Source organism: Carcharhinus amblyrhynchos, chromosome 29 (assembly GCF_965287045.1).
Source record: "Carcharhinus amblyrhynchos chromosome 29, sCarAmb.v2.hapA, whole genome shotgun sequence".
In the NCBI taxonomy this organism is placed as follows: domain Eukaryota; kingdom Metazoa; phylum Chordata; class Chondrichthyes; order Carcharhiniformes; family Carcharhinidae; genus Carcharhinus; species Carcharhinus amblyrhynchos.
In genome coordinates, this window is record NC_137352.1 from 9,519,203 (window position 1) to 9,545,092 (window position 25,890).

Sequence of the window (25,890 nt, forward strand, 5' to 3'; positions counted from 1 at the left end):
TGCAGCCCAGGAGCTACATGAAACCCACAAGACATTTACAAAGAACAATACAGCACAGGAACAGGCCCTTTGGCCCTCCAAGCCTGCACTAATCACGTTTACCTATCTAAACCAACCACTTATATCCCTCTAGTCCCTGTTTGTTCTTATTGCCTATCACGATAAATCTTAAATGTGGCTAACGTAACTGCCTCAACCACCTTATGTGGCAGTGCATTCCAGGCCCCCACCACCCTCTGTGTAAAAAAAAAAATCCCCTGCACATCTCCATTTAAATTGCCCCCCTTAACTTGAACTTGTGCCCTCTTGTAATTGTCATTTCCGCCCAAGGAGAAAGCTTCCAACTGTTAGGTGTTGATGTGATCGGCGCAACTCGTGGGCCGAAGGGCCTGTTTGTGCTGTAGTGTTCTATGTTCACCCTATCTATACCGCTCATAATTTTATAATCAGGTCGCCCCTCAGCCTCCAATTTTCCAGGGAGACCAATCCCAGTTTGTTCATTGATAATACCCTCCATACCAGGCAACATCCTGGCAAACTATTTTTGCACTCTCTCCAGAGCGTGGTGACCAGAATTGGACACAGTATTGCAAATGTGGCCTAACCAACGTTTAACAGAACTGTAACATAATTTGCAAACTTCTATATTTTATTTGATTGTTGCCAGTGCACAGGGTTGCCATATTCTACTGATGTCAGTCCATGTGGTTGTTTTTTATTACTGGTGTGACAGAAGTGATTTCCACGTAAATCAAGGGCACGCCCTTGAGTGTGAGAGCAGTACATTCCCTCTGCACCTAACGTATAAATAGTTCTTTTGTTTTTACTATTTGAAGTTGATGACAGTTCTATTAATATATAAATGATTAAGCATTTTCTATATAACCCATTATGAAATATTCAACATGTATTAAACATATTTAATCTTATTCATGGCGTCGTGATTAGTGAACAAGCCCGATTTCGATCTTGTGGCCCAGAGATGGAGAAGGGCTAATCATGCAGCCCACTCACTAATCTTAGGTTGCCCATTACTGGTTTATGCACACAAACACAACGGGAATTAAATCTTCAATTAAAGTGTTCTTGATAAAGTTCTCTTCAGCCTGTCTGATTCTGCTTGTTCTTGGGCGGTTGCAATGCAAACTAAAGTTAAAAGTACAAACTCAACAATGGGTTGTAGAATAATGAGGTGAAGGAGTGATCAGTCACTCAGAAACATCCTTACTATTGAGTTCAGATGGTGTTTCGATTTGAACCAGAACAGGTCCTTAACAACTGGAGCATGACATGGTAAGATACTAGTTACAGCACGTAAACATTTGGATCCTTGTGACGCTCTCTAATGCTTCTACATCAAGCTAGCAGGGATCAAGGGCTCACAAGTGAAAGCATTCAAACATTTCAGCGATCACGTTATTATTCCTGTGTAAAGAAACAGTGGAGGTTGTGTGGCCACAGGGATTAGCACCCCGCCTCTGATCTGGGAGCTTCAGGTTCAAGTCCCATGTCAGGACTTGATGGCTGAGGAAGGTGTGTTTATAACGTGATCAAACAGGTCGATTATCAGCCTGTAGATCCTTCCAAAAATGTCTGACGGCAGGCAATAAGACTGGGGAAAGCTTCCAGGTCAACCATTCTGCGAAGGCAATGGCAAACAAAACATAAATCATGGACAGTGACTGCCAATCTACCTTTGGGCATGGTACCCGAAGGAGGAGGAAAATAATGGCAATACCTGAAGGCAACAGTAAATCCTACAAGAGTAAGGAAGAGTTATTTTATAATTGTTTATGAAAAGGATTGCAGGGCAATAAAGATAGTGCATTTCACAAAAATGAACAGTAATAATTCCAGAGCACTTTTACACAATAAAAATACAATTGCTGGTATTTGCTGTATTCACACTGACCACCCACCAGCCGTCAAAATTTATTTTCCAACAGATTTGTTTGACCTAATATTTAAAGCATAATTTAGTAGGGGCTGCACCGCGCCTGACAACGCTACAGGTAGAATGTAATGAACCACTTATTTTGAAGGGAGGGGTAAATTAGAAAGAAACATGATATATATAATACAGCCCCATGTTGACCAACCCAAAACCGATACAGCATTGCAGCAAAAGCTCATTCCTGACTCAAAAGTAAAACAGAATATACAGATCAGATCACGGCTTGAAACTTGCATCGAGAAAAGTGGTGATGTGCGTGGGTGGTTAATCCTAGCCAATTATTTGAATGCCTAGTTCTTCCGCAGTCTTTTCTATATTGTCAGCGGAGGTTCCCTCAATCTCCATATTCATGTCCTCACCAGGTACGTCTGTGTTCCCTGGGGTATGCGGTGCATTGGTCAGAACGTAGTAAACGGTTTCACTTTCTCCGTGCTCATTTGTCCGATTGACTACACGAATTATGGGATTTTTACTCGAGTCGGGGGAATCCAACTGTGATTCCTGGGGGTGGTCCCCACCAGCAGCCTCATCATGATTGGGATGTTCCACGTACTCGGGCGTACAATAGTTCAGAGCGTCAGGGCTCTGCCTCCCTGGGTCAGGTTCCTCACTGTTTGTTTCCTCTATTGGTTCCAGTATAATCCCTCTTAGGTTTGCTTCTGACAAAACCAAACTCTCCGACGTGCTGTCCATGCGACCATCCTGCTTTTCCCGGTCTTTCATCAGCTGTTCCGTCAGCTCGACACTCTCATAACGTACCAACTGCAGACGCATGTAGCCATCTTCATGCTCTTTGTATCTGTATGAATGAACATGAGTGGGAAAGGTGAGAACATGCAATTTGTGGTATTTTTCTCTGCTTTACTGACCTTAGCCAAGAGAGGGGACCTGGGTGGCATGGTGGTTAGCACTGCCACCTCATAGTGCCAGGGACCCAAGTTCAAATCCAGTCTCAGGTGATTGTGTGTATGGAGTCTGCATGTTCTCCCCATGTCTGTGTAGGTTTCCTCCGGGTGGTCCAGTTTCCTTCCACAGTCCGAAAGATGTTCAGGTTAGGTGCATAGGCCATACTAAATAGCCCTTAGTATCCCAAGATGTGTGGGTTAGATGGATTAGCCATGGGAAATGTTTGAGGCCTGGGTGTCAGAGAGTTGGTGCTGATTCAAACAGTCGAATGGCCTCTTCTACACCATAGGGATTCTATGACCTTCTCCTAGTCCTTTTCAAGCAAGGTGCCAGGGTCAGCAGAAGTTTGTGAGCAGGGAGAAGTTTTATTTTTCCCCCTCCCTGCAAAGTATTGATTTGTAATAATAGTTAATACTCATGAACTGCTATGTGGGAAATGACAGATATGAACCCAGGACAAGTGCATCAGTGCGCTGTGCCAACATACCTTACAAACCATGTGAGTGTCTTTCCGAGTGAGGTCATTAAAGATTGGGAACAGCTGACCATAAACCTAAGTTCAGTCCTGGGCAAAACAATACGTCAGTCCAGGTGAAAGCTACTTTTCTGCTCTAAGATGTGCTCATTGTTTCCACAAGCAAGTAGTCAAAAGGACAGGCTCAATTTTTTTCTTCTCTACTGACCAGTTCAGGCACATTTTGTCCTGCCTGGAGGTAGAGGATTACAAGAACGATCCCAGGAATGAAGGGTTTGTCATATCAGGAGCAGATGAGCAGTATGGGTCTACACGATGGCCTTTAAAAAGACGGGGGGGGGGGGGGGGGGGGGGGGTTGGATTGGAATACTGAGAGGCCTGGACAGAGTAGAAAGGACGTTTCCACTAGTGGGAGAGACAAGAACTCAGAGTAAAAGGGCGGCACGGTAGCACAGCAGTTAGCACTGCTGCTTCACAGCTCCAGGAGCCTGGGTTTGATTCCTGGCTTGGGTCATTGTGCAAACTCCACACAGACATTCCCCTAGTCTTTGCGTGGGTTTCCTCCAGGTTCTCTGGATTCCTCCCACAGTCCAAAGATACGCGGGTTAGGTTGATTGGCCATGCTAAAATTGCCCCTTAGTGTCCCGGGATGCGTAGGTTAGAGGGATTAGCAGGTAAAACATGTTGAGACATGAGGGTAGGGCCTGGGTGGGATTGTGGTCGGTGCAGACTCGATGGGCCGAAGGGCCTCTTTCTGCACTGTAGAGTTCTATGATTCTTTAAAACTGAGATGAGGAGGAATTTCTTCAGCCAGAGTGATGAATCTGTGGAACTCATTGCCACAGAAGGCTGGGGAGGCCAGGTCATTGAGTATCTTTAAGACACATATAAATAGGTTCTTGATTAATAATAAGGGAATCAAGGCTTATGGGGAGAAGGCAGCAGAATGGTGATGAGAATCATATCAGCCATAATTGAATGGTGGAGGAGACTTGATGGGCTGAATGACCTAACTGTGCTCCTATATCTTATGATCTTACAGAAACATAGCCTTAAAACCAGAGCACAGACATTCAGGAGAGAAATTAGGAAACATTGGGGGTGATTCTCCCATTGCGACCTGTACATTTTCTGGTGGATGTGGTCAGAAAAATTGTGTGTCAGCCATTTTGCCAGATTCGCATTTGCATTCCTGATGCACGTGCGTCTCCCAAAGCCAGGGAACAGTCACAGTCAGGACCGCACTGGAAACCACTGGGGAGAGGGGTAAGTGATTTAAATCTGTTTTTAATATATTTTAAATCTATTTTGCATGTGATTATCGGGCATGGCAAGTTAGCATCTCCCACCCCACCTGGAGTACTTCACTCTAGGGAAGTTTAGAGTAGCTTCCCATGTTCGGAGAACTAGCAGGAGACCCCGCTGGAGTGAAGGGGGGGAACAATCAGGGAGTTGGCAGGGGACCCAGGGGGGTGGGCAGCAGGGGATTGATGTCCCTGGGCATGGGCCCCTTGGCAATGCCAGTCTGTGCCTCCTGATACTGCCCAAGGGGCAAAGTGCCCACACCTAGGGGGCACCTTGGCACAGCCCATCAGGCATGGGGCAGTGCCAAGGAGTGGGGCACCCCACTGCCAGTCTGCATGGGGATCAGTCTGGGTTGGAGGGAGGCCAGTGATCAGGGTAGGCTCTGGGGAGGGGTGTGTGTGTGTGTGTGTGTGTGTGTGTGTGTGTGTGTGTGTGTGTGTGTGCGTGCGTGCGCGTGTGCGTGCAATTGTCTGCCGGGGGGCCTACTACTGTTGGATGCAAGGGTCTAGACATCAGGGTGCTCCAGGACGGGGGTCAGGGCTGGCATGGGAATTGTCATGGGGGCCACAATCAAGCTGGCCAGCAAACGGGAAAACTGACAGATCAGGACTACTGTGCACGCACAGAGTTCCAGAACTGTCAGACTTGCAGTGTGGAACTCTTCCACAAAAAAAGCAGCAGATGCTAGTTCAATTAACAATCTACAACTCAAGATCAATAGTTTTGGTAAGCAAAGTCCAGTGGATTGAGTTAAGCTTCAGATTAGTCATGACCCTAGACCATTTACCCATAGCAAACTGTTCCCAAATTAATAACTGCACATTTTTTGTATTTCTTTACATATTTTGTTCAAATCTGAAAGGGACTCTAAAATAGAAACCGTTCTTCATTTCAAGGCCATTCTGAGGAATGAAACAGCCTTCTGCTCAACACAGCTGGAATAATTCGATAGTCGTAAAGATCTCTTAGCACAGCCAAACAACAACTGCTCGATCCAAAGCAGCTCCGCTTTCCAAAGCAGCCATTCCAATGGTCATTGTAACCGAGACTGCTAACTCACTCAGTGCCAGACTTTGGATAACTTTGCATTGCTGAGTTGTGGCTGCATTAACTCATTTGATACAGTTAAAGAGATGCCTCCCATCAATCCAATAAAAAAAGCAGCAAAATTGGAATTTCATAGCATCACTACCGTGCAGAACATCATTCGGCCCATTGAGCCTGCACTGACAACAATCCCACCCGGACTCTATTCCTAGAACCTCACATATTTAGCCTGCTATTCCCCCTGACACTAATGGTCAATTTGGCACGGCTAATTCACCTAGCCCTCTTCTTTGGACCATGGGAGGAAACCAGAGCACCTGGAGGAAATCCACGGAAACATGGGGAGAACATGTAAACCCCACACAGTCACCTGAGGTCAGAATTGAACCCATGTCCCTGGTGCTGTGAGGTGGTAGTGCTAACAACTGTGCCACTGTGCCATCCCATGCAGCTAACATGGAAATGAAGTGTAAGTAACACAGTAGCACGAATAAGGAGCGGAATTAAAGACCAGTCTTGCATTGGCTGAGAGTTAAACCCAGGCTTCCTAGTGAACCACCAGTGCTCTGAGTCTCTAGTTTAGTTCTGGTAAGAAATCCTACAGTAACAATTTGTTTTTTAACCGGAAGAAATATGAAAGGACAGCAACTTGACCCAGTTTCCTTGGGATCATATGACTTCAACCTAGATACAGTAAAGATAAACAACTCAACAAAACTGACACTCACCATCCCATTCTAAAAGTTCACCGTTTTTTCCAGAGTTGGAACATTTATACGGTGTCAATTGGCACAAGCAGTTACTATTCTGAAATGGAAGTAAATTCACTGCCCTTGGACAGGCACATGTGCAAGTCATTTATAGTTTGACTGCAATTTAAAATGAATTATCCAGGTCAAGGTCTCTGTCATACTTAATACGGAAAAAAATGTACTTACATACAAACTTGCTTTTGTAAATTTAAGAGTTCCTGGACACAGGAGTGATGGTGGAGGGGCAGGGAAGAAACAGGATGTCATCTGGTTTGCTACCCCAATTCTTGCGCATCATTATTCTTGCTCGTTAGATTGGTAGAGGACCCTCCCCTCTCATCTAACAAACTGTATCCCACCCAACACGAAACCCAGAATGAAAAAGCGTTAAAAGCACATGAAAGGTCAACACACCTGAATCGTGGGTGACCTGAAGGCCACTTAAACTGGTGCTTCTTCCTGAGGTGCACAGTCAGATTGTTACCTCTGGTGAAACATTTGTCACAAACATGACATTTGTATCTGGGTTCCAAATCTCCCTGGAAAAGTCATAATGTGCACAGTTACACCACATCATTGTTAAGACTTTTAAGATAAATGCCTGTCATAACTCATTAAAAAGATTGAGCCCCTACAATAAGTAGGGAGTAGAAACATTTATAACTATAATGAAGAATTAGTGCAATTTGGTTCCAAAATTAGGTAATGAAAAGAGAACAAAAGAAAATTATAGCACAGGAATAGGTCTTTTGGTCCTCCAAGCCTGCTTTGATCATGCTGCCTGACTGAACTAAAACCCCCTACCCTTCTGGGGACCATATCCCACTATTCCCTTCCTATTCATGTATTTGTCAAGACGCCCCTTAAAAGTCACTGCCATATCTGCTTCCACTCCCCCCGGCAGTGAGTCACCAACCCCTGTAAAAAAAAAACTTGCCTGTACATCTCCATTAAATGTTGCCCCCCTCACACTTTAAACCTATGCCCCTCAGTAATTGACTCTTCCACCCTGAGAAAAAGCTTCTGACTATCCAATCCTCCTGACAATCTTGAAAATTGGCTTTCGGAGAGCAACTGAGCACCTGTGTGAAAGAGTCAAATTAATATGCAGTTGAAACTAATATGGTGGAAAAAAATGAGTGCCAGCAATTTAAACATGCTCTAGTAGATGCTCAAGCTGCTCAAGACCAAACTGCTCACGTGCCTGCTTTTCCAGTTCTACATTGAGTGGGATAAATCAAGGAAAGGTGCAAGGGAGAAAACACAGAAATCCTGCTTTCACCAACAACCATTTATGATGGAAAGATCAATTTAGTCATCTGCTTCAATCCCTCTGAGGAAAAGGGACCTTTCAGAAAGTCAAAACTAGTGTTTCTGATATACAATAGGGAAATACAACATGAGTTTAGTCCGGTTTAAAATTTTCATTAACACTTTAATTTGGTGTTAACAGTGATCAAACATCATATCACTGCAAGGGTTTCAAAACGATTTCATTATCGATATAACAACTCACATCAGGTGGAGGGCCGTGGCCTTACGTGGATTGGCAGTGCTCTTGGGCATTACAGATTCCACTTTCCTAAAAAAAGTAGCAAAATTTTACACTGCCTTCAACTGCTTACCTCATGGACCTTCCTGTAATGAGACTTGATGGAATACTGGGATCGTGCACTGAATGTACAACCTGCAAACTCACAGCGATAAGTTGGATCCTCGCTATGTGTATCCAAATGCTTTCTTAGATCCACCAGGTTCTTGCAGCTGGGAGGAAACACATTACAACAATTATGCAAGAAGCTCCAAAAGGTTGTGAACAAAACCCAATCCATCACACAAACCAGCCTCCCATCCACTGACTCTGCCTACACATCCCGCTGCCTCAGCGAAGCAGCCAGCTTAATCAAGGACATTCTCTCTTTCACCTGCTTTCGTCAGGAAAAAGATGCAAAAGTCTGAGGTCACATACCAACCGACTCAAGAACAGCAGCTCTCCTGCAGCCAACAGACTTTTGAATGAACCTATCTTGCAGTAAGTTGATTTTTCTCTACATCCTAGCTATGACTACCACTACATTCTGCACTCTCTCCTTTCCTTCTCTATGAACTGTATGGTTTGTCTGTATAGCACGCAAGGCACAATACTTTTCACTTAATACTAATACATGTGACAATAATAAATCACATGCCTCCCTAAAATATCTTTGCACAGTTCTCAAAACTCGCTAATAATACTGTAAGGCCACAATGCAAATTGCAGCACAGAACTGGAACTTGTCACCAGGAATGCTTGCTTTCTCAAATGCTGAGATTTTGTGGAAGCAGGCACAGATCTATTCTGTTGAAAAAAATCAGTAAAGACCTCAGTGAAAATACAAGGATTCTCCACTAATTTAAAATTTAAAAAGTACATCCCATTCTATCACAGAGGCGAAAGAGAAGTTATTCAACGAGACATTTTTCAACCATAGCACGGAATAGCAGATTGGCCACATTACAAGCGCAGATTACAGGCTGCTGAAGGATGGAAAGTAAACTTCATTTGTAAAGTCAATAGAATGATGGGTAAGTGTAATTGCAGGACATTTAAACTGCCCAGTAAGAGGCAACTTCATCAAAATTGTTAAGATCCTGAGGGGTATTGACAGGGTTTGTGAACAGAACTTGCACTCACCTGATGAAGGAGCAGTGCTCTGAAAGCTTGTGCTACCAAATAAGCCTGTTGGACTTTAACCTGGTGTTATGAGACTTCTTACAGTTCTATGGCCAAGCCAGTTCTGAATCCATCTAGCTAGTTCATCCCCGATCCTGTGCGATTTAATCTTTTGCACCAGCCTGCCACGAGGGACTTTGTCAAATGCTTTATTTACTAAAGTCCATGTAGACAACATTCATGGCCCTTCCCTCATCAATTATTTTAATCACCTCTTCAAAAAGCTCCAATCAAATTAACGAGACATGACCTCCCTCATACAAAACCATGCTGTTGATCGCTAATAAGACCATTCAGTTCCAAATGTGTATAGATCCAAACCCTAAGAATCTTCCCCAACAATTTGCTGTCATTGGTGTCATGCTCACTGGTTTATAGTTACCCAAGTTATACTTGCTATCCTCCTTAAATAACGGGACAATATTGGCTACCCTCCAATCTGCTGCTACCTCATCTGTGGCCAATGAGGAAACACAGATTTCTGTTAGAGGCCCAGCAATTTCCTCTCTAGTCTCCCTCAGTAACCTGGGAGAGATGCCATCTGGCCATGGGAATTTGTCTACCTTAATGCCTTTTAATACACCTAATACTTCCTCCCTCGTAATGATGAAATGCTCTGGAGGGTTTACACACCCTTCCAAGACACTATCAATTGTCGTGTTCCTCTCCTTTGTATTCATTAAGGATCTCACCCACTTTCTTTGGCTTGACGCAAAACTTCCCTCCTTTCTCCTTGAGTGGACCAACTCTTTCTCTTGTTCCTAATATATGTATAAAATGACTAGGGATTGTCCTTAATCCTGCCTGCCAAGGACATTTTGTGACCCCTTTTTGCCCAACTAACTCCCTGTTTGAAAGTACCAGCAGCTAACGTGGGAAGTGACCCTTCAGCTTGAAGCAATCCAATAATTTTATTTTTTGACTTTACTTTTTACTTGGCCAAGTTTAAAGGTCTGATGCTCAGCATATTATTTCTCTTTTGCAAGCATGTTGGGTTTTGTTAATGCATATCTAAAATATTAGGTCATGAGCTTGAATAGCACAAAACTCTTATGAGGCAAAACAGGACACAGGAAATGGTTTAAATGGATTTTTGAAAATGATTTGTCATATTGCCACAAATTACTTGTAGCTAAATTGCTAGAAAATAGAATAACAGGACCATGCCTGCATGAATAAATATTACTGGAGAGCAGCTCTAAAAGGAAGTTGTTTTTGACTGGAAAGGTGCACTGTTTCAATGGGTTTAGGAACCCCATTAATGGGAAGCACATAAGAATGCAAATTTACCAGGATGGAAGGATTAAAAGTTATTTAAATTTTATTAGTGCCACAAGTAGGCTTATATTAACACCGCAATGAAGTTACTGTGAAAATCCCCTAGTCACCACGCTCCAGTGCCTGTTTGGGTACACAGGGGGGAGAATTTAGCATGGCCAACGCACCTAACCAGCACATCTTTTGGACTGTGGGAGGAAAGCAGAGCATCTGGAGAAATGCACGCAGACACAGGGAGAACGTGCAGACTCCACACAGACAGTTATCCAAGCCGGGATTGAACCTGGGTCCCTGGCGCTGTGAGGTAGCAGCGATAACCATAGTGTCACCCTTTGGAGTTTTCTCCACTTAATTCAAAAAGATCAGAGGTTATGAAGGTTATGAGAGGGTAAATTGAGAGATTTGTTTTGATTGGTTTGTGAAACAGCAGCAAAAGTGTATAGATTTGAGGGAGAAAATATCACCACAAGTAAAATTAGCCACAGCAAAACCAGATCCAATCCATACTATGGGGAAGCAAAGAGTAATATGGAGGTGGGAAAGCAGGAACAACTGGGCAAGATAGGCCAAAGTTTTAACTGAAGGACATACCTGTACTCACAGTACTCGCATCTGAATGGTTTCTCGTCGCTATGGCGGAATTTGATGTGGTTCCGCAAGGCAGAAGGTGCTGGACAGGTCATATCACAAAATGGGCACTTGTAATAGTTCACTAGAAAAACAAAATATTCAATGTTCTCTCAAACCCAGCTGAGTATTTCATGTATGTCCTCAAAATGAGGGACAGTCAATGGTTTACTGAGGTGTAGGGTGACTGACTGTTTCTGTATGCAAAAGAGAAGGAACACTAAAATCCCATTTTTATTTCCCCTAATTATTTCGCAAGATTTTTCATATCCAATCTTGATTTGAGAGAAGTGAGTTTTCTTCTGAGAGGGATGGGGAAAGGATTATTACTGTGTTACTTAGCTGATGTTGTGTAAAGGCCATCACTCGAGCATTCAATGCTTAGCGATACCAGTTCTGTATTGAACTTTCCCAAACCTGCTCCAATAGGCATGTAACAATGAAATACAGCTATCTCCATAATACCCTATTATTCACCCCACAGTTTGCAGCAACTAAGTGGCTCCCGCTGCTAAGAAGGGGAAACTGGGAAATTACCTGCAGATGGTGAAATGCATTAAAAATGTTCAAGGGATGAGGTTACTTGGACTGCAATTTATTAAAATGGAGCACAAATCATGTTCATAGAAGAATCTACGTAGCAGGAGGCCCCAGGCCCTATCCCTGTATCTAGAACCAGAGGGCACAACCTCAGGCTAAAGGGACGACCCTTTAAAACAGAGTTGAAGAGGAATTCCTTCAGCCAGAGAGTGGTGAATCTGTGGAACTCTTCGCCGCAGAAGGCTGTGGAGGCCAGATCATTGCGTGTCTTTAAGGCAGAGATAGATAGGTTCTTGATTAATAATGGGATCATGGGTTATGTGAAAAAGACAGGAGAATGGGGATGAGAAAAAAAGATCAGCCATGATTAAATGGCAGAGCAGACTCAATGGGCCGAATGGCCAAATTCTGCTCCTATATATCTTATGGTCTTAACGCCACATATTTACCCTGATAACTAAGGGGCAATTCAGCTTGGTCAATCCACGAACCTGCACATCTTTGGATTGTGGGAGGAAAGCGGAGCACCCAGAGGAAACCCACACAGGAAGAAGGTGTAAAATCCATGGTGTCACCCAAGTCCGGAATTGAACCCAGGTCCCTGGCACTGAGAGGTAGCAATGCCAACCACTGTGCCACACTGTCAGTGAAAACTATTTTATTCTCAAGACAGTGTGACTGAAAGGGCCAGGAGCGTGTGTGCAAAGATCCTGGATATAGAGATAAGCAACAGCATAAAACTCTGCTTACCATGATGCCGCATGTGATCCCTGAGTAGCCTTTCAGTGGCAAATCTCTTTGAACAGTGGGAGCATTGAAAACGTTGGTCTGGTGAAACAAAAATTGCGACACACGATTCTTTTAGTAATAGGTTCAGTGCTGTACTCACACGCTGCCTTTGTGAAGTTCTGTGCCTGCGTCAATGGCATAGAATGGCATGCACAACCACAACCTAGTTTGAAGTCAGTGGCTTTACACCAGCGTCACATTTATTTCACAGATGTTTGTCACATTGGGGCAGCAAATCAATCCACTCAAGAAACTATTTAACAACTGGCGATTGCAGCTCACTCCAGAAATGATTTGCCGCTTTTTGGCAGGATGCAGTGGTTGGGAGCCCTATTATGTGCCTCATTTACATGCCCTAAATTGGCTTTAGGTAACAAAGGCGCCATGTTTCAAAGATAGAATTCTGGTCTGGAGATCAAAAGAGAAAATGCTGGAAAATCTCAGCAGGTCTGGCAGCATCTGTAAGGGGAGAAAAGAGCTGACGTTCCGAGTCCAGGTGACCCCTTGTCAAAGTTAAAAGGCTTAGAAAGCAGGGAGATGTTTACACTGCAGGGTGAGGGAACGAAAGATGAGCCAAAGCTACAAAAGACAAGGGGAGAGGCTGCTAATGGCAGTCCGTAGAGAGAATAAAAGATGTGAATGGCCAAGAAGCTGAAATCAGAGGGTTAACTGTGACAAATGAAGATATGGGGGAGGGAGGAACAGGTGGGATCTTTTTTCCTCCCTTTTCTCAATATTACCTCTCCCACCACATCTTCACCTGTCACAGTTTACCCTCTGATTTCAGTTTCTCTGCCATCTGGCTATTCAAACCTTTTACTGTCTCCATGGGTTGCCATTAGCAGCCTTTCCCCTGGTTTGTGTGGCTTTGGCTCATCTGCCATTCCTTCATCCTGCAGTATAAATATTTCCCACTTTCGATGCCTTTTACCTTTGACAAAGGGTCATCTGGACTCGAAACATCAGCTCTTTTCTCTCCATACAGATGCTGCCAGGCCTGCTGAGATTTTCCAGCATTTTCTCTTTTGGTTTCAGATTCCAGCATCTACAGCAATTTGCTTTTATTCTGTCTGGGGAAATGATTTAAATGTACAACTATGGAACCAAATCACTTGCAACGTACCAAAGAAATATCACTTACATTCCATGGCTGTTTGTCTCCGGATATGGTCAAAGAATTTGGTGTTGCTGGCAAACATCCCTCCACAGGTCGGGCAGGCCACAACTTTCTCCTGTGTGTGGCTACGTAAATGTTCCCGTAGCTTAAATTTCACTTTGAAAGTTGCTTCACAATCTAAAAAGACAGAAAACAGGAAACGGAATGGTCCCAAATAAAAAACAGCAATGACTGGAAAACCCAGCAGGTCTGGCAGCATCCATGGAGAGAGAAACGGAGTTAACACTGAGTCTATGTGACTCTTTTGTTTGTGCCTGCTGTGAGCAAACCATGACTACACTTCCAAATTACTTCACTGGGAGTAAAGTGCTCTGGAATATCCAGTGGAAGATGTTACATAGTTATTGTGGTAGCCATAATGTGGAGTTGCTGGCGTTGGACTGGGGTAGGCACAGTAAGTAGTCTCACAACACCAGGTTAAAATCCAACAAGTTTATTTGGTAGCACGAGCTTTTGCAGTGTTGCACCTGATGAAGAAGCAGTGCTCTGAAAGCTCGTGCTACCAAATAAACCTGTTGGACTTTAACCTGGTGTTGTGAGACTACTTATAGTTCTTGTGACCTGTTATAATTAATCTGCCCAGGAACCTTCCCATTAAAACGTCACCTCACGTCAGATGGGAGTGGGTCTGCCAAATAGAAACTGAGAGACTAAGTAGCGAGTTTGTTGAGCAGTCTAGCTCCAGTAGCTCTCACCTTTCCAACAGCAGGGAATTATTAAATTAGTATCTGTGGTTGCATCACGATCCGAACACATTCCATGCATGTCCACGTGTCTGTAAAACCATTCCGGGTTCTCAAAAGTGCTCTAGAGAGAAAGGAGAAATGTTGAAAAAAGAATGCAGCAAAGCTCAACCGCATTGTTAAAACCTGTTACACGCAACGCGCAAATCTGTGCCAAGTTTCACTTTTAGATTAGAATAGGGCCTGGCTGGCTAGTTCACAAATAATGGAGCTTCTTCCAATTCCCAGGAACCGATACAGCCATCAGTAAGGAGGCAGCTGTAGAGACAGAAACAAATCCAATGCTCCAGTTCCAATGAAAGGTCCTCGCCCTGAAACATTAACTTTCTGTCCCTCTCTTCTCCTGTTTGTGCTTGCTGTGAGCAAACAATGACTACACTTCCCAACTACTTCACTGGCAGTAAAGTGTTCTGGAATATCAGTGTTCTGGCCTGCTGACGACCTCAACTGGGATCTTGGGTTCATGTCTCATTATCTGTAACCCCCACGACTTGCGTGGGCTTGCAAAATCTCACTAACTGTCCTGGTTGGAGACTGTACACACCTTTTTAATCTATGTTTAACCCTCTCTCCACTCACTGTCTGTATCTTTAAGACTTGATTACCTATAAAGACTCACATTCCAACCATTATCTTGTAAATTGAGTTTGTGTCTGTATATGCCTCCCACTCACCTGATGAAGGGGCAGTGCTCCAAAACTTTGTGCTACCAAATAAACCTGTTGGACTTTAACCTGGTGTTGAGAGACTTCTTACTGTGCCAAGTGTTCCCAGAATTTGCAGTTTTTATTTCAGATAAGGGGAGGCGACAGCCTAGTGGTATTATCGCTAGACAATTAATCTAGTAAATTAGCTAATCTTCTTGGGGCCCGGGTTCAAATCCCGCTACAGCAGATGGTGGAATGTGAATTCAATTAAAAAAATCTGAAATTAAGAATCTAACGATGATCATGAAAGCATAGAAGATCATCATTAAAAACCCATCTGATTCACTAATGTCCTTTAGGGAAGGAAATTTGCCGTCCTTACCTGGTCTGGCCTACACATGACTCCAGAGCCACAGCCATGTCTTTGACTCTCAACTGCATTTGGGCATCTAGGGATGGGCAATCAATACTGGCCAGCCAGCGGTGCCCATTTCCCTTAAGTAAATATTTTTTAAAAATTTCCAGGATCTGCAACTTTTTGCATCAGTCAATATGCTGCAAGGGTGACAAAGGAGCAATGTTGCATGGGTGAATTTTTCGAAATGTCACTATCCTCCTCCGGGCAACATCACATTCCCCGACCACAATACAGTTCTTTCTGCATTTCGAGGGCTCTTTCTTATGCTTTATATCATTGAAGTTCAGAAATAACTTTCTTTCTGCATCTTGTGAGTAAAATTAAAATAAACCAGGACAGAGCGTGGAGAACTAAACGTGGAACCGCAATTGAGATTTGAATGGTTGACTCACGTCACAATGGCCCCAGAGACAAACAAAACTCTCTGGGATTTCTGGAATGACGTTGCGGCTCTGCTGATCCAGTAAACAGTGCTCGAGTTCAGTCTGAGCCTGCAGCGATTGCAGGCCCCAGTGCTTCAGTTTGGTGTGGTAGGCGTGAAAGTAAACGTGACGGATCAGATCAGCTGAGCTCTCCACTGAGTAGAAACCACACTCTGCCCACAGGCATTGATGCTCCTCTAGGGAACAAATACACAAAACGGGATCAGCACAGGATTACTCCGCTCTAGCGGAGCATAACTTTTATCATGTTTCCACATCCTACCTTTAAAACAGTGTTTCGTCTCCAGTACCCAAGTCAGTGTTATCTACCAGATGTATTTACTGAGGTTGAAGCTTTTAAATTGCTCCTTGTTTGTGAGGCACAGTGATTAGCACTGCAGCCTCTCAGCTCCAGGGTTCAATTCCAGGTAACTGTGTGAAGTTTGCACATTCTCCCCATATATGCGTGGGTTTCCTTCAGTCCAAAGATGCGCAGGTTAGGCAGGTTGGTTACGCTAAATTGCCTCAGTGTCCCAAGATATGTACGTTAGATGGATTAGCCACAATAAATGTTTGGTGTTACAGGGATAGGGTGAGGGAAGGGGGCCTGGGTAAGATACTTTGTCAGAGAGTTGGTGCAGCCATGAAGGACCAAATGGATTTGCACTGTAGGCATTCTATGATCCTGGAGAGTGGAGGGTTTGGATTGTCTTCTACTATATTGCCTCATAAGCCATCTAGCTTTATCCCAGGATATGTCAGTATACTTGTGCAGTTCATAACCTCTTCCTTGCCATTTTTGAATAGCTAGTTCATTTGACTTGGGTCAGTGGGAACAAACTGTCCCAACGTAAATGCCACAAATTTACAATCAGGACAGCCATCTTGTTGTATCTGATGTCAAACGAAAGAGAGGCAAACACAAAACATCTGCTCCCACAATGCTGAGACAACAGTTGTAAAACAGTAAATGATGTAACATGGGCCAGCAGAGATCATGTTAAAATTGCACGACTCTCCCTTTCAATTAGTCTGAATTTGGGCAATTTAAAATTAAAAGTTTCTCTTTTGCTTAGCTACATTTACAATATATACATAATAATGAAAATATATTTCCAGACAATACACAATTCTTCCAGAGCAAGAAAAATTGTGTTAAAATGTGAATCTGCTCACATTTAATGGCTGAAAAGAAAATCCTATTTCTAGAATATTTCCAAAGTGTCAGAAAATGGCTGTGCAATTTTTAAAAATATTTTGCAAACTCCAACTCATCCAACATTTCACTGGTTTATTAAATCTTGCTTATCAAACTCCGCTGGTTCCTTGTGTCCCAGTGGATGGAATATTAAATGTTTTACCAACTCAGGCCTTTCCAAATTGTTTTACAGCCAATAAAGTGACTTTAAAATGCATTGCAAAAGGGGAGAGAAAGAATACATCAATTAAAGCAGGGCTACAAGTTACCCTTGTATATTTTCCAGTAGCCAAAACAGAGCAGCAGTGATGGAAACTCGGGAGTTAGACACTCATAGCCTGACATATATAACTCTGAACAGGAGAAAAATGGCCAATGGAAAAAATAGAGCTGCAACAAATTCTGCCGTGGGCGGCACGGTAGCACAGTGGGCAGCACTGCTGCTTCACAGCTCCAGGGACCTGGGTTCGATTCCTGGCTTGGATTCGACTCTGCACGTTCTTCCCGTGTCTGTGTGGGTTTCCTCCAGGTGCTCTGGTTTCCTCCCACATGTGTGGGTTAGGTTGATTGGTCATGCTAAAATTGCCCCTTAGCATCCTGAGATGTGTGGGTTAGAGGGATTAGCAAGTAAATATGTAGGGATAAGAGGGTAGGGCCTTGGTGGGATTGTGGTCGGTGTAGGCTCGAAGGGCCAAATGGCCCCTTTCTGCATTGTAGGGTTTCTATGATTCTGTGAAAGCCTCTTGTACTCCAAATGTTGACAATCATAGATTAGAATCTCTACAGTGCAGGAGGCTAACATTCAGCCTGTTGAGCCTGTGCTGGCAACAATCCCACCCAGGCCCTATCTCCGTAACCTAACCAAATTACCCTAATAATCCCCCTGATTATTTAGCATGCCCAATCAACCTAGCCCTCACATCTTTGTGGGAGAAAATTGAAGCACTTAGAGGAAACCCATGGAGAGAACATGCAAACTCCACACATTCAGTCACCTGAGGCTGGAATTGGACCCAGGTGCCTGGCATGGTGACGCAGCAGTGCTAACCACTGTACTGGTTAGTTCTTAGTTATTGTCATACATTGCGCACCTAATTTCAGTATGGCACTAAGAGTTTTTAAATCAGAAGTTACCATCCTCAATCTCAAAATAATTTTATACTGACCATCCACTGTCCTATGACCCTACCTTGTGGTTCGATGTCATTTTCATCCCCTTGGGCTTGGTCCTTTAAATGCCCTGCAATGTGGTTGCTGAAATCTTCCATTCCCGAGGCAGTGAATCTGCATGACCCCCATTCGCATAAAAGCATCAGAGAATCATACTTCATACTCTTCCCAGCAGCCATTACATCACACCTAGTCAAATAAGAAATAACAAACGTGAAGTAATGCATTTTGGAAGCTCTAATACAAATAGGAAACATACAGTAAATGGCAGAGCCCTTAGGAGTATTGATAGGCAAAAGGATCTGGATGTACAGGTACACAGGTCACTGAAAATGTCAACGCAAGTAGGAAAGAGTAGCGTCAAGAAGGCATACGGCATGCCTGCCTTCATCGGCCAGAGTATTCAGTTTAAAAATTGGCAAGTCATGCCAATTAGTCATGCTTTATAGAACTTTTATTAAGTCACACTTGGAATAGTGTTCAATTCTGGTTGCCGCACTACCAGAAGGATATGGAGGCTTTGGAGAGGGTACAAAAAAGATTTACCAGCATGCTGCCTGATATGGAAGGCATTAGCTACGAGGAGAGGTTGGAAAAACTTGGTTTGTTCTCACTGGAATAACGGAGGTTGAGGAGAGACCTGACAGAAGTCTACAAGATTATGAGAGGCATGGACAGAGTGGATAGTCAGAAGCTTGTTCCCCAGAGGTGAAAGAGTCAATTACTAGGGGGCATAGGTTTAAGGTGTGAGGGGCAAGGTTTAAAGGAGATTTACACAGAGGGTAGTGGGTGCCTGGAACTCAGGGGAGGTAGTGGAAGTGGATACGATCGTGACTTTTAAAGGGCATCTCGACAAGTACATGAATAGGATGGGAATAGAGGGATATGGTCCCCGGAAGGGTAGGAAGTTTTAGTTAAGTCGGGCAGCGTGGTCAGTGCAGACTTGGAGGGTCAAAGGGCCTGTTCCTGTGCTGTAATTTTCTTTGTTCTTTGATATTGAATTCAGGATGTTACATAGCTTCTGCTCTGTCAGGTTATAATTTTTTTATAAAAAGATTAATTACACAAATTGAAGAGTTTTAAAAGGTTCGGACCACCTTCCTAGGAGTTGATAATTCAGTTATAATAAACTTATAAAAAAACTTTAATTTTACAGTTGAACAGATTTTAATGATTCTTAAAGAATTAAATGTGAAAGAAAAGGTAATGGTTTATTTACTTTCGATATTTTCTATTCAATGGGAACTGGCTTCTTTCTGATGATTCAGAGTGTGGAACTTCATTCCAGAACCTGGCTGTAACTGTGTGGCACTCCTCAGTGTTGATCATCAAACGAAAGCAGTGTGCGTGAGAGATACCAAGACGCCTTAAAATTACGCTTAAGTGAATGTGCTTTAAAAACTGCACCATTACACTTTGTGAAATGTCTAATTCAGCACTGCAAACTGCTCCTGTTATTAGTGACAGTCATGTATTCAAATTGTCATCTAGAGAGAACTTAAATTGAACAATGTTTATGTAATACCTTGCATGTCTTCTGAAAATTCCAGACTAATTTACAGTCAAAGAACTACCATTGAGGTCACTAATAGAATCCCTACAGTACAGAAGGAGGCCATTCGGCCCATCAAGTCTGTATCAATCACAATCCCACCCAGGCCCTATTCCCATAACACCACGTTTGCCCTACTAATTCCCCTGACACTAGGGTTAATTTAACATGGCCAATTGACCTAATCCGCACATCTCTGGACTGCTGGAATTTGAAACAAAAACAGAAAATGCTGGAAAATCTCAGCAGATCTGACCGCATCTGTGGAGAAAGAATAGAGCCAACGTTTCACGTCAGGATGATCCTTGTCAGACTATTCTCTCCCTCCATAGATTCTGTCAGACCTACTGAGATTTTCCAGCATTTTCTGTTTTTGTATAAAAATTTTAACTTTCCTTTCATGGAAGCCCCAGTGAAACCACTCCTGCAGCGCAAGGCCAAAATACCTCCAAGTTTTACTTGGCCCTCGTGACACAATCCTCTATAGTGAACCACCCCAAAACAGGCGTCACATTTTCACTGAAAACAACTATCAGATCATCTATTGTAAAAATTAATCTTTTAAAGTTGACCATTTTTTGCTTTTGATTCAACAATCACATTTCACTCCCAGTGGAGAAGCTTAGCTGGCTTTAGCACCCAAACAGAAAGGGCATGAAATTTTTCCTGTATTAATGGAAAGTTACTGAGAGTCCAAACAGAAAATCCAACTTGTACTTAAGCAACTAATAGTAAAATCTTTAGAAGAATCTAAGACCTTACAACACTCATTGCTTAAAAATCATTTGATAAATGATAATTTAATTAAAATACTAATCGTACAGTGTACAATTTCAGTAATACGCAACAGTTTGATATTTTTTCCATTTGAACTTGAAAAATTACCCAGCCGTACAAAGTGACATTTTGTGTTTTAAATGTAGACTGTGTTTACGGTATTCTGAGCTGCACATACCACAATAGTTACAGGTTTTCCAATAGTACTATAGGGCACAACCTGATGCAAGATCATAGAATCCCTACAGTACAGTGGGTGGCCATTTGGCCCATCAAGTCTGCTACTACTCTCCGACAGAGCATCTTACTCAAGTCTTATCCACGTAATCACACGCATTTACCACTTTGGACACTAAAGGATAAGTTAGCACGGTCAATCTTTGGACTGTGGGAGGAAATCGGAGCACCTGGAGGAAACACATGCAGACACAGGGAGAAAGCACAAACTCCACACAGTCAACCAAAGGCAGAACTGAACCCGAGACCCTGGCACTGAGGCAGAAGTGCTAACACCTGTGCCACCATGTTGGCATAAGTATGATTTCTCCTATATCGCTGTCAATACACAGCTCAAGATTAGTAACAGCATTGGAAAAGTGCGCATCTGGAAAGCTGGTACCAACCAACTTCTCTTATCGAAATCTAATATGAACATTTGTTTATGGCCTGAAGTTGCTCGCATATAAGTTCTTCTATTCATCATAATTTTGGAAGACCATGTTGTAAATTTTCCTTTTGTGGCTATGGGAATTGGAAGATCCTTACTATAATTCCTGGCTTCACAGAAGTGTGGGGTTGAGAGTTTTCAATTAATTCTGTTGTACTTGACTACGTTGTACAAAATACTTTCTAGTGCTGTTGACCACTGACATGGTGTATTAAGGACACTAGATATTATGTTAAGAATCATTTACCCTCTCTTCCGCTTGGCCATTTTGTCCCACTCAAATCACATCCTTCATCCAGTTGACCTTGAGTATCTGAGAGCTTGCATCTTCTAAGATGCTAAGATTCTCAATATACCAGCGTGCACAGTTCCATCGTTGTTGCCCTCTCGTTGCCCAACCCAATTTCCATGCAGAATGAATCTATGATTGATTTACTTCGGAAATGGTTCTTCAGTGGGGTGTGCTGATGGTCTGAACAATTCCTGAAAATATAAAAGGATAATTAGCACACTGTTTTTAAGGTACATTGTGTACTGCCATTTTGTTTACCTGACTCACTGAAGATAATCGCCCTTAAACATATAGATATAAACTTTAAATTGTAAGGGAGTTTTATTAATTAGTGTCACAAGTAGGCTTACATTAACACTGCAATGAAGTTACTGTGAAAATCCCGTAGTCGCCACACCCCGGCACCCGATTGGGTACACTGAGGGAGAACTTAGCATGGCCAATGCACCTGAATGGCACATCTTTCAAACTGTGGGAGGAAACCGAAGCATCCGGAGGAAACCCACCACATGCACGGGGAGAACTCTGGAGACAGCGACCCAAACTGGGAATCGAACCCAAGCCCTGAGCGTTGTGAGGAAGCAGTGCTAATCACTGTGCCATTGTGCCACCCTCAACAGCGTGGAGCTGCTTTCACTACACTGTCTGTTTTTGTCAAAAACAATGTTCACTAAAAAACATTTAAACTATTTCAGGCCACAGAACATTGGATAGAATTTTCAGGTGGCAGAAAAATACCACTGAAAATGCACACACATGGGGTTCTAATCTGGCAGGTAACTATTAAAACAGAAAGATTGCAGCTGGTGAGGAGACTTTCCGCAAAGTCTTCCAAGAACACATTTTTAGTTTCATTTTAAAACGACATAACTAGATTACATAAAAAGTATTTACATATAGTTTTACAGCAGAATGTATATAATCACTAAAGATGCAGCATACCTCAATTCCCTGCCCTAACTCACAAATAAAACCTTTCACTTTGAATCTATTGAAGATCTAGATTGCCCCAAATCCATTCCAAAAATCAGAGTATCCACTTATTGTTGCAAGTTTTAAAAGTGTGTGCTGGTAAAACTCAGCAAATCTGGCAGCATCTGTAGAGTGTTAACATTTCGAGCTCAATATGATCCTTTGTCAGCATCCACAGTGCTATCAGGAAGAATTTTAATATTTTCACCTTGCAAGACAAAGTAGAACTGGTACTTCAGGCCCCAGTCTTGCTCTGACGTTGCTGGCTTGAGAGTGGTGTCGTAAGGTGAGGAAAAAGCCTCACATTTGGGATACAGCAAGGCAGCGCTAAAACTGCCCTTAAAATATGGCAACTCGTGACCATCTCATCTCCTGGATGGGAACATAGAAACAAAGGACTTGGGAGCAAGAGTTTGGCCTCTCAGGCCTGTTCCACCAATCTGTAAGATCAAGACCAATCTGGTTGTGGTATCAATTCCACTTTCCTCTCTCTCCTCCATAATCCTTATCTATGTAAAATCTGTTCCATGCAACATTGAATAAATTCAATGGTCCAGCCTCCACTGCTCTCTGAAGGGAATTCCAGTCTAGTGACCCTGAGAGAAATATGAGATCCTAGTCTAAAAGAGAATTCAGCCTAATGAATTCTAACATTCTTTATCCTAATCTCACAGAATTTAGTTCAACGACCCTCAGATAAATATTTATCCAAACGCATGCAATTGAGAGTAGCTTAGTCGTTAAAAAAAAACTGGGCGGCATTGACAAGTTGGACCAAAGGGCCTGTTTCCATGCTGTAAACATCTACGACTAATCTCAGAAGAGAATGCCACAGCTCAATGATCCTCTGAAGGAAATATTTATCCTCATCTCAGCAGATAATTCAGCTTAATAACCCCCTGAGAAATATTTCTCCACATCACAGAAGACAATTCGGATCAATGACCCTGAGCAATATTTCTCCTAATCTCAGAAAAGAATTCATCCTCAAGACCCTTTGATTAAAACTTCTGATCTCAAGAGAATTCCACAACCCAATGACCCATAGAGAAATATTTATCTTAATAACCCTTTGACAGAAATATTTCTCCCAATCTCAGAAGAGAATTCCACAGCCCAATGACCCTCTGATTAAATGGTGAATCTGTGGAACATTTAATTGCAGAAGGCTGTGGAGGCCAGGTCATTGAGCGTCTCTAAGAGAGAGATAGGTAGGCTCTTGATCAATAAGAGGACCAGGGGTTATGGGGAGAAGGCGGGAGAATGGGGATGAGAAAAACGTCATGATTGAATGGCGGAGCAGACTCGATGCACCAAACAGCCTAATTCTGCTCTTATGTCTTATGGTCTAATCCCGGAAGGAAATTTCACTGCCTAATGACCCAAAGACAAATATTTTTCTTAATCTCAGAGAATTTAGCCCAATGATCCTCAGATTAAAATTTATCTTAACCTCAGAAGAGAATTTCACAGCCCAATGACTCTGAGAGGAATATTTATTCTCAGAGAATTTAGCCCAATGACCCTCTGAAAGAAATATTTATCCTCATCTCAGAGGAGAATTCCACAGGCCAATGATTCTCTGAGGGGAATATTTATTCTAATCTCAGAGAATTTAGCCCACTGACACTCTGGTTAAAATTTATCTTAACCCTAGAAGAGAATTTCCACAGCCCAATGGCCCTGAGAGAAATATTTATCCTAACCTCAGAAAATTCAGCCCTCTGAGGGGAATACTTATCCTCATCTCAGAAGAGAATTCCACAACCCAATGACCCCGAAAGGAATATTTAACTTAATTTCAGAGAATTTAGCCCAATGATCCTCTGATTAAAATTTATCTTAATATTTATCATAATTTAAGAGAATTTAGCGCTGAGGGGAATATGTATCCTCATCTCAGGCTGAAACAAGGCGCCCTCTTATTCAGAGACCTTGTCCCCCTGGCTCTGGTCTCCCCTCTGCTTGCCTGTAAACAGGTGGGAAAGAAGAGTGAACATGAAGCCTGCTCCCGCAGCCCCGGCTATGAGGGAAATGGAGGTGGAAGCTGCCGGAGCCGATACCTGCTCTTTGCCGCCTTACCTGAGCGCCTCACCTGCTTTCCGCCCCGGGGTCAGGGCTGGCACCGGAAGTGCAGAGTCCCACACGCCGCCTTCGCTCGCGCGTCTGAAGTCACTTCCGCCGACAATCAGATGTCAGCTTCTCGCCCACCGCCGCGCCTGCGCAGGTTCGAAGTCCGTTCCCTTGGCGACAGGGAAAGCGAAAAAAACACTAACCGCAATATTTATTATCATTAATAATTATTAATTATTCCCCCATGACTAATGTTGATCCACAACCTCCTCCGAATGTGAACTCCGCCGTTGCGGGGGGGGGTAAAATCGGCGCTGATTGACATCTTCTTTCTCCATTTGGAAAGCGCGCCCGGAAGGCGGCCCGCCACCCAGCTGACCAATCGGCAACTAGCTGGGTCGGCTCCGGGCTCTGATTGGTGGAGAGTGGTGTCCGACCTATTCAGCGTCCGGGCGGCTCCGCTGGAACTCTAACCGCCGAGGAAAGGTTCCGCCGCAGTGTAGAGATTAAAGCCGAAGCATTTCGAGTACCATTTACTCTATGTATGTAATTCATTGCTACAGAAGGCTATGGAGGCCAGGGACATTGAGTGTCTTTAAGACAGAGACGCATAGATTCATGATTGGGGGTAAGGGGAATCAAAGGTTACGGAGAAAAAGCGGGAGAATGGTGTTGAGAAACTTATAGGCCCTGTTGGAATAGCTGAGCAGTCTCGATGGGCCACATGGCCTAATTCTGCTCCTGTATCTTATGGTCTTATCTGGCCAAGTGGGGTAATTATGCCAGCAAGGCGATGGCCCACTGGTATTAACGTTAGATGTTTGAATCCTGATGGAGTTTGAATTGAATAAAAATCTCGAATTAAGAATCTACTGATGACCACAAAACCATTGTCAATTGTCAGAAAAACCCATCTGGTTCACTAATATTCTTCTGGGAAGGAAACCTGCCATCCTTACCTGGTCTGGCATACATGTGATTCCAGAGCCACAGCAATGTATTTGCCTCTCAACTACCCTCGGGCAACTAGGAATGGGCAATGTCCATGTCCCATGAATGAATTTTTAAAAAATGTTCCACAAGAGCCTCCTTTAATTTAACCGTGTCAACGTTTCCTCTATTCCTTCCTTCCTCATGTGCACACATGGCTTCTAGGGATGCCAACTCTCAAGAATTGCCCTGCAGTCTCCAGGAATTGAAGATCAACCCTCAAGACACTATACGTACAACCTTGGAGAAGGATCATGAAAGAAGATTGTTGTCATTTTCTTTGAAAATTTTCTCTTTACCAGATATAAAAAATTGAAAATGGGGGGTAAAGGTATATTTGGCTGACAATCAAACTTCATCCAATTGGGTAACGAGCCTTTGCTTTCTTGGGTAAGAGTTGGTGCAG

General features: G+C 43.2%; 1 protein-coding gene across 2 annotated transcripts; it reads right to left on the reverse strand.

Annotated features, from left to right (window-relative positions):
- Positions 1 to 404: 404 nt before the first annotated feature.
- On the reverse strand, positions 405 to 24,582 carry hinfp (histone H4 transcription factor). Of its 2 annotated transcripts, none has more exons than XM_080214706.1 (11): positions 24,504 to 24,582; positions 21,405 to 21,640; positions 18,181 to 18,350; positions 15,764 to 15,990; positions 14,259 to 14,370; positions 13,528 to 13,680; positions 12,348 to 12,425; positions 11,022 to 11,142; positions 8,065 to 8,203; positions 6,854 to 6,978; positions 405 to 2,753 (listed from the first exon to the last, which is right to left on the reverse strand). In XM_080214706.1, exons 2-11 carry the CDS (start codon positions 21,422 to 21,424, stop codon positions 2,225 to 2,227), a joined length of 1,674 nt encoding a protein of 557 aa, XP_080070832.1. In that variant the 5' UTR covers positions 21,425 to 21,640; positions 24,504 to 24,582; the 3' UTR covers positions 405 to 2,224. The 2 variants fall into 2 exon arrangements, with proteins under 2 accessions (XP_080070832.1, XP_080070833.1); XM_080214707.1 differs by having other exon boundaries at positions 24,517 to 24,571.
- Positions 24,583 to 25,890: the final 1,308 nt, after the last annotated feature.

What these genes read in the sequence shown, in the direction of transcription:
- hinfp (XM_080214706.1), bottom strand. Translation starts at nt 21,424, where the DNA reads ATGGCCAAGCGGAAGAGAGG. An exon ending in AATTCCCTGCTGTTGGAAAG is followed by an intron (nt 13,681 to 14,258) that starts GTGAGAGCTACT and finishes CTGTCTTTTTAG; the next exon opens with ATTGTGAAGCAACTTTCAAA. An exon ending in ATTACAGGAAGGTCCATGAG is followed by an intron (nt 6,979 to 8,064) that starts GTAAGCAGTTGA and finishes TGACTTTTCCAG; the next exon opens with GGAGATTTGGAACCCAGATA.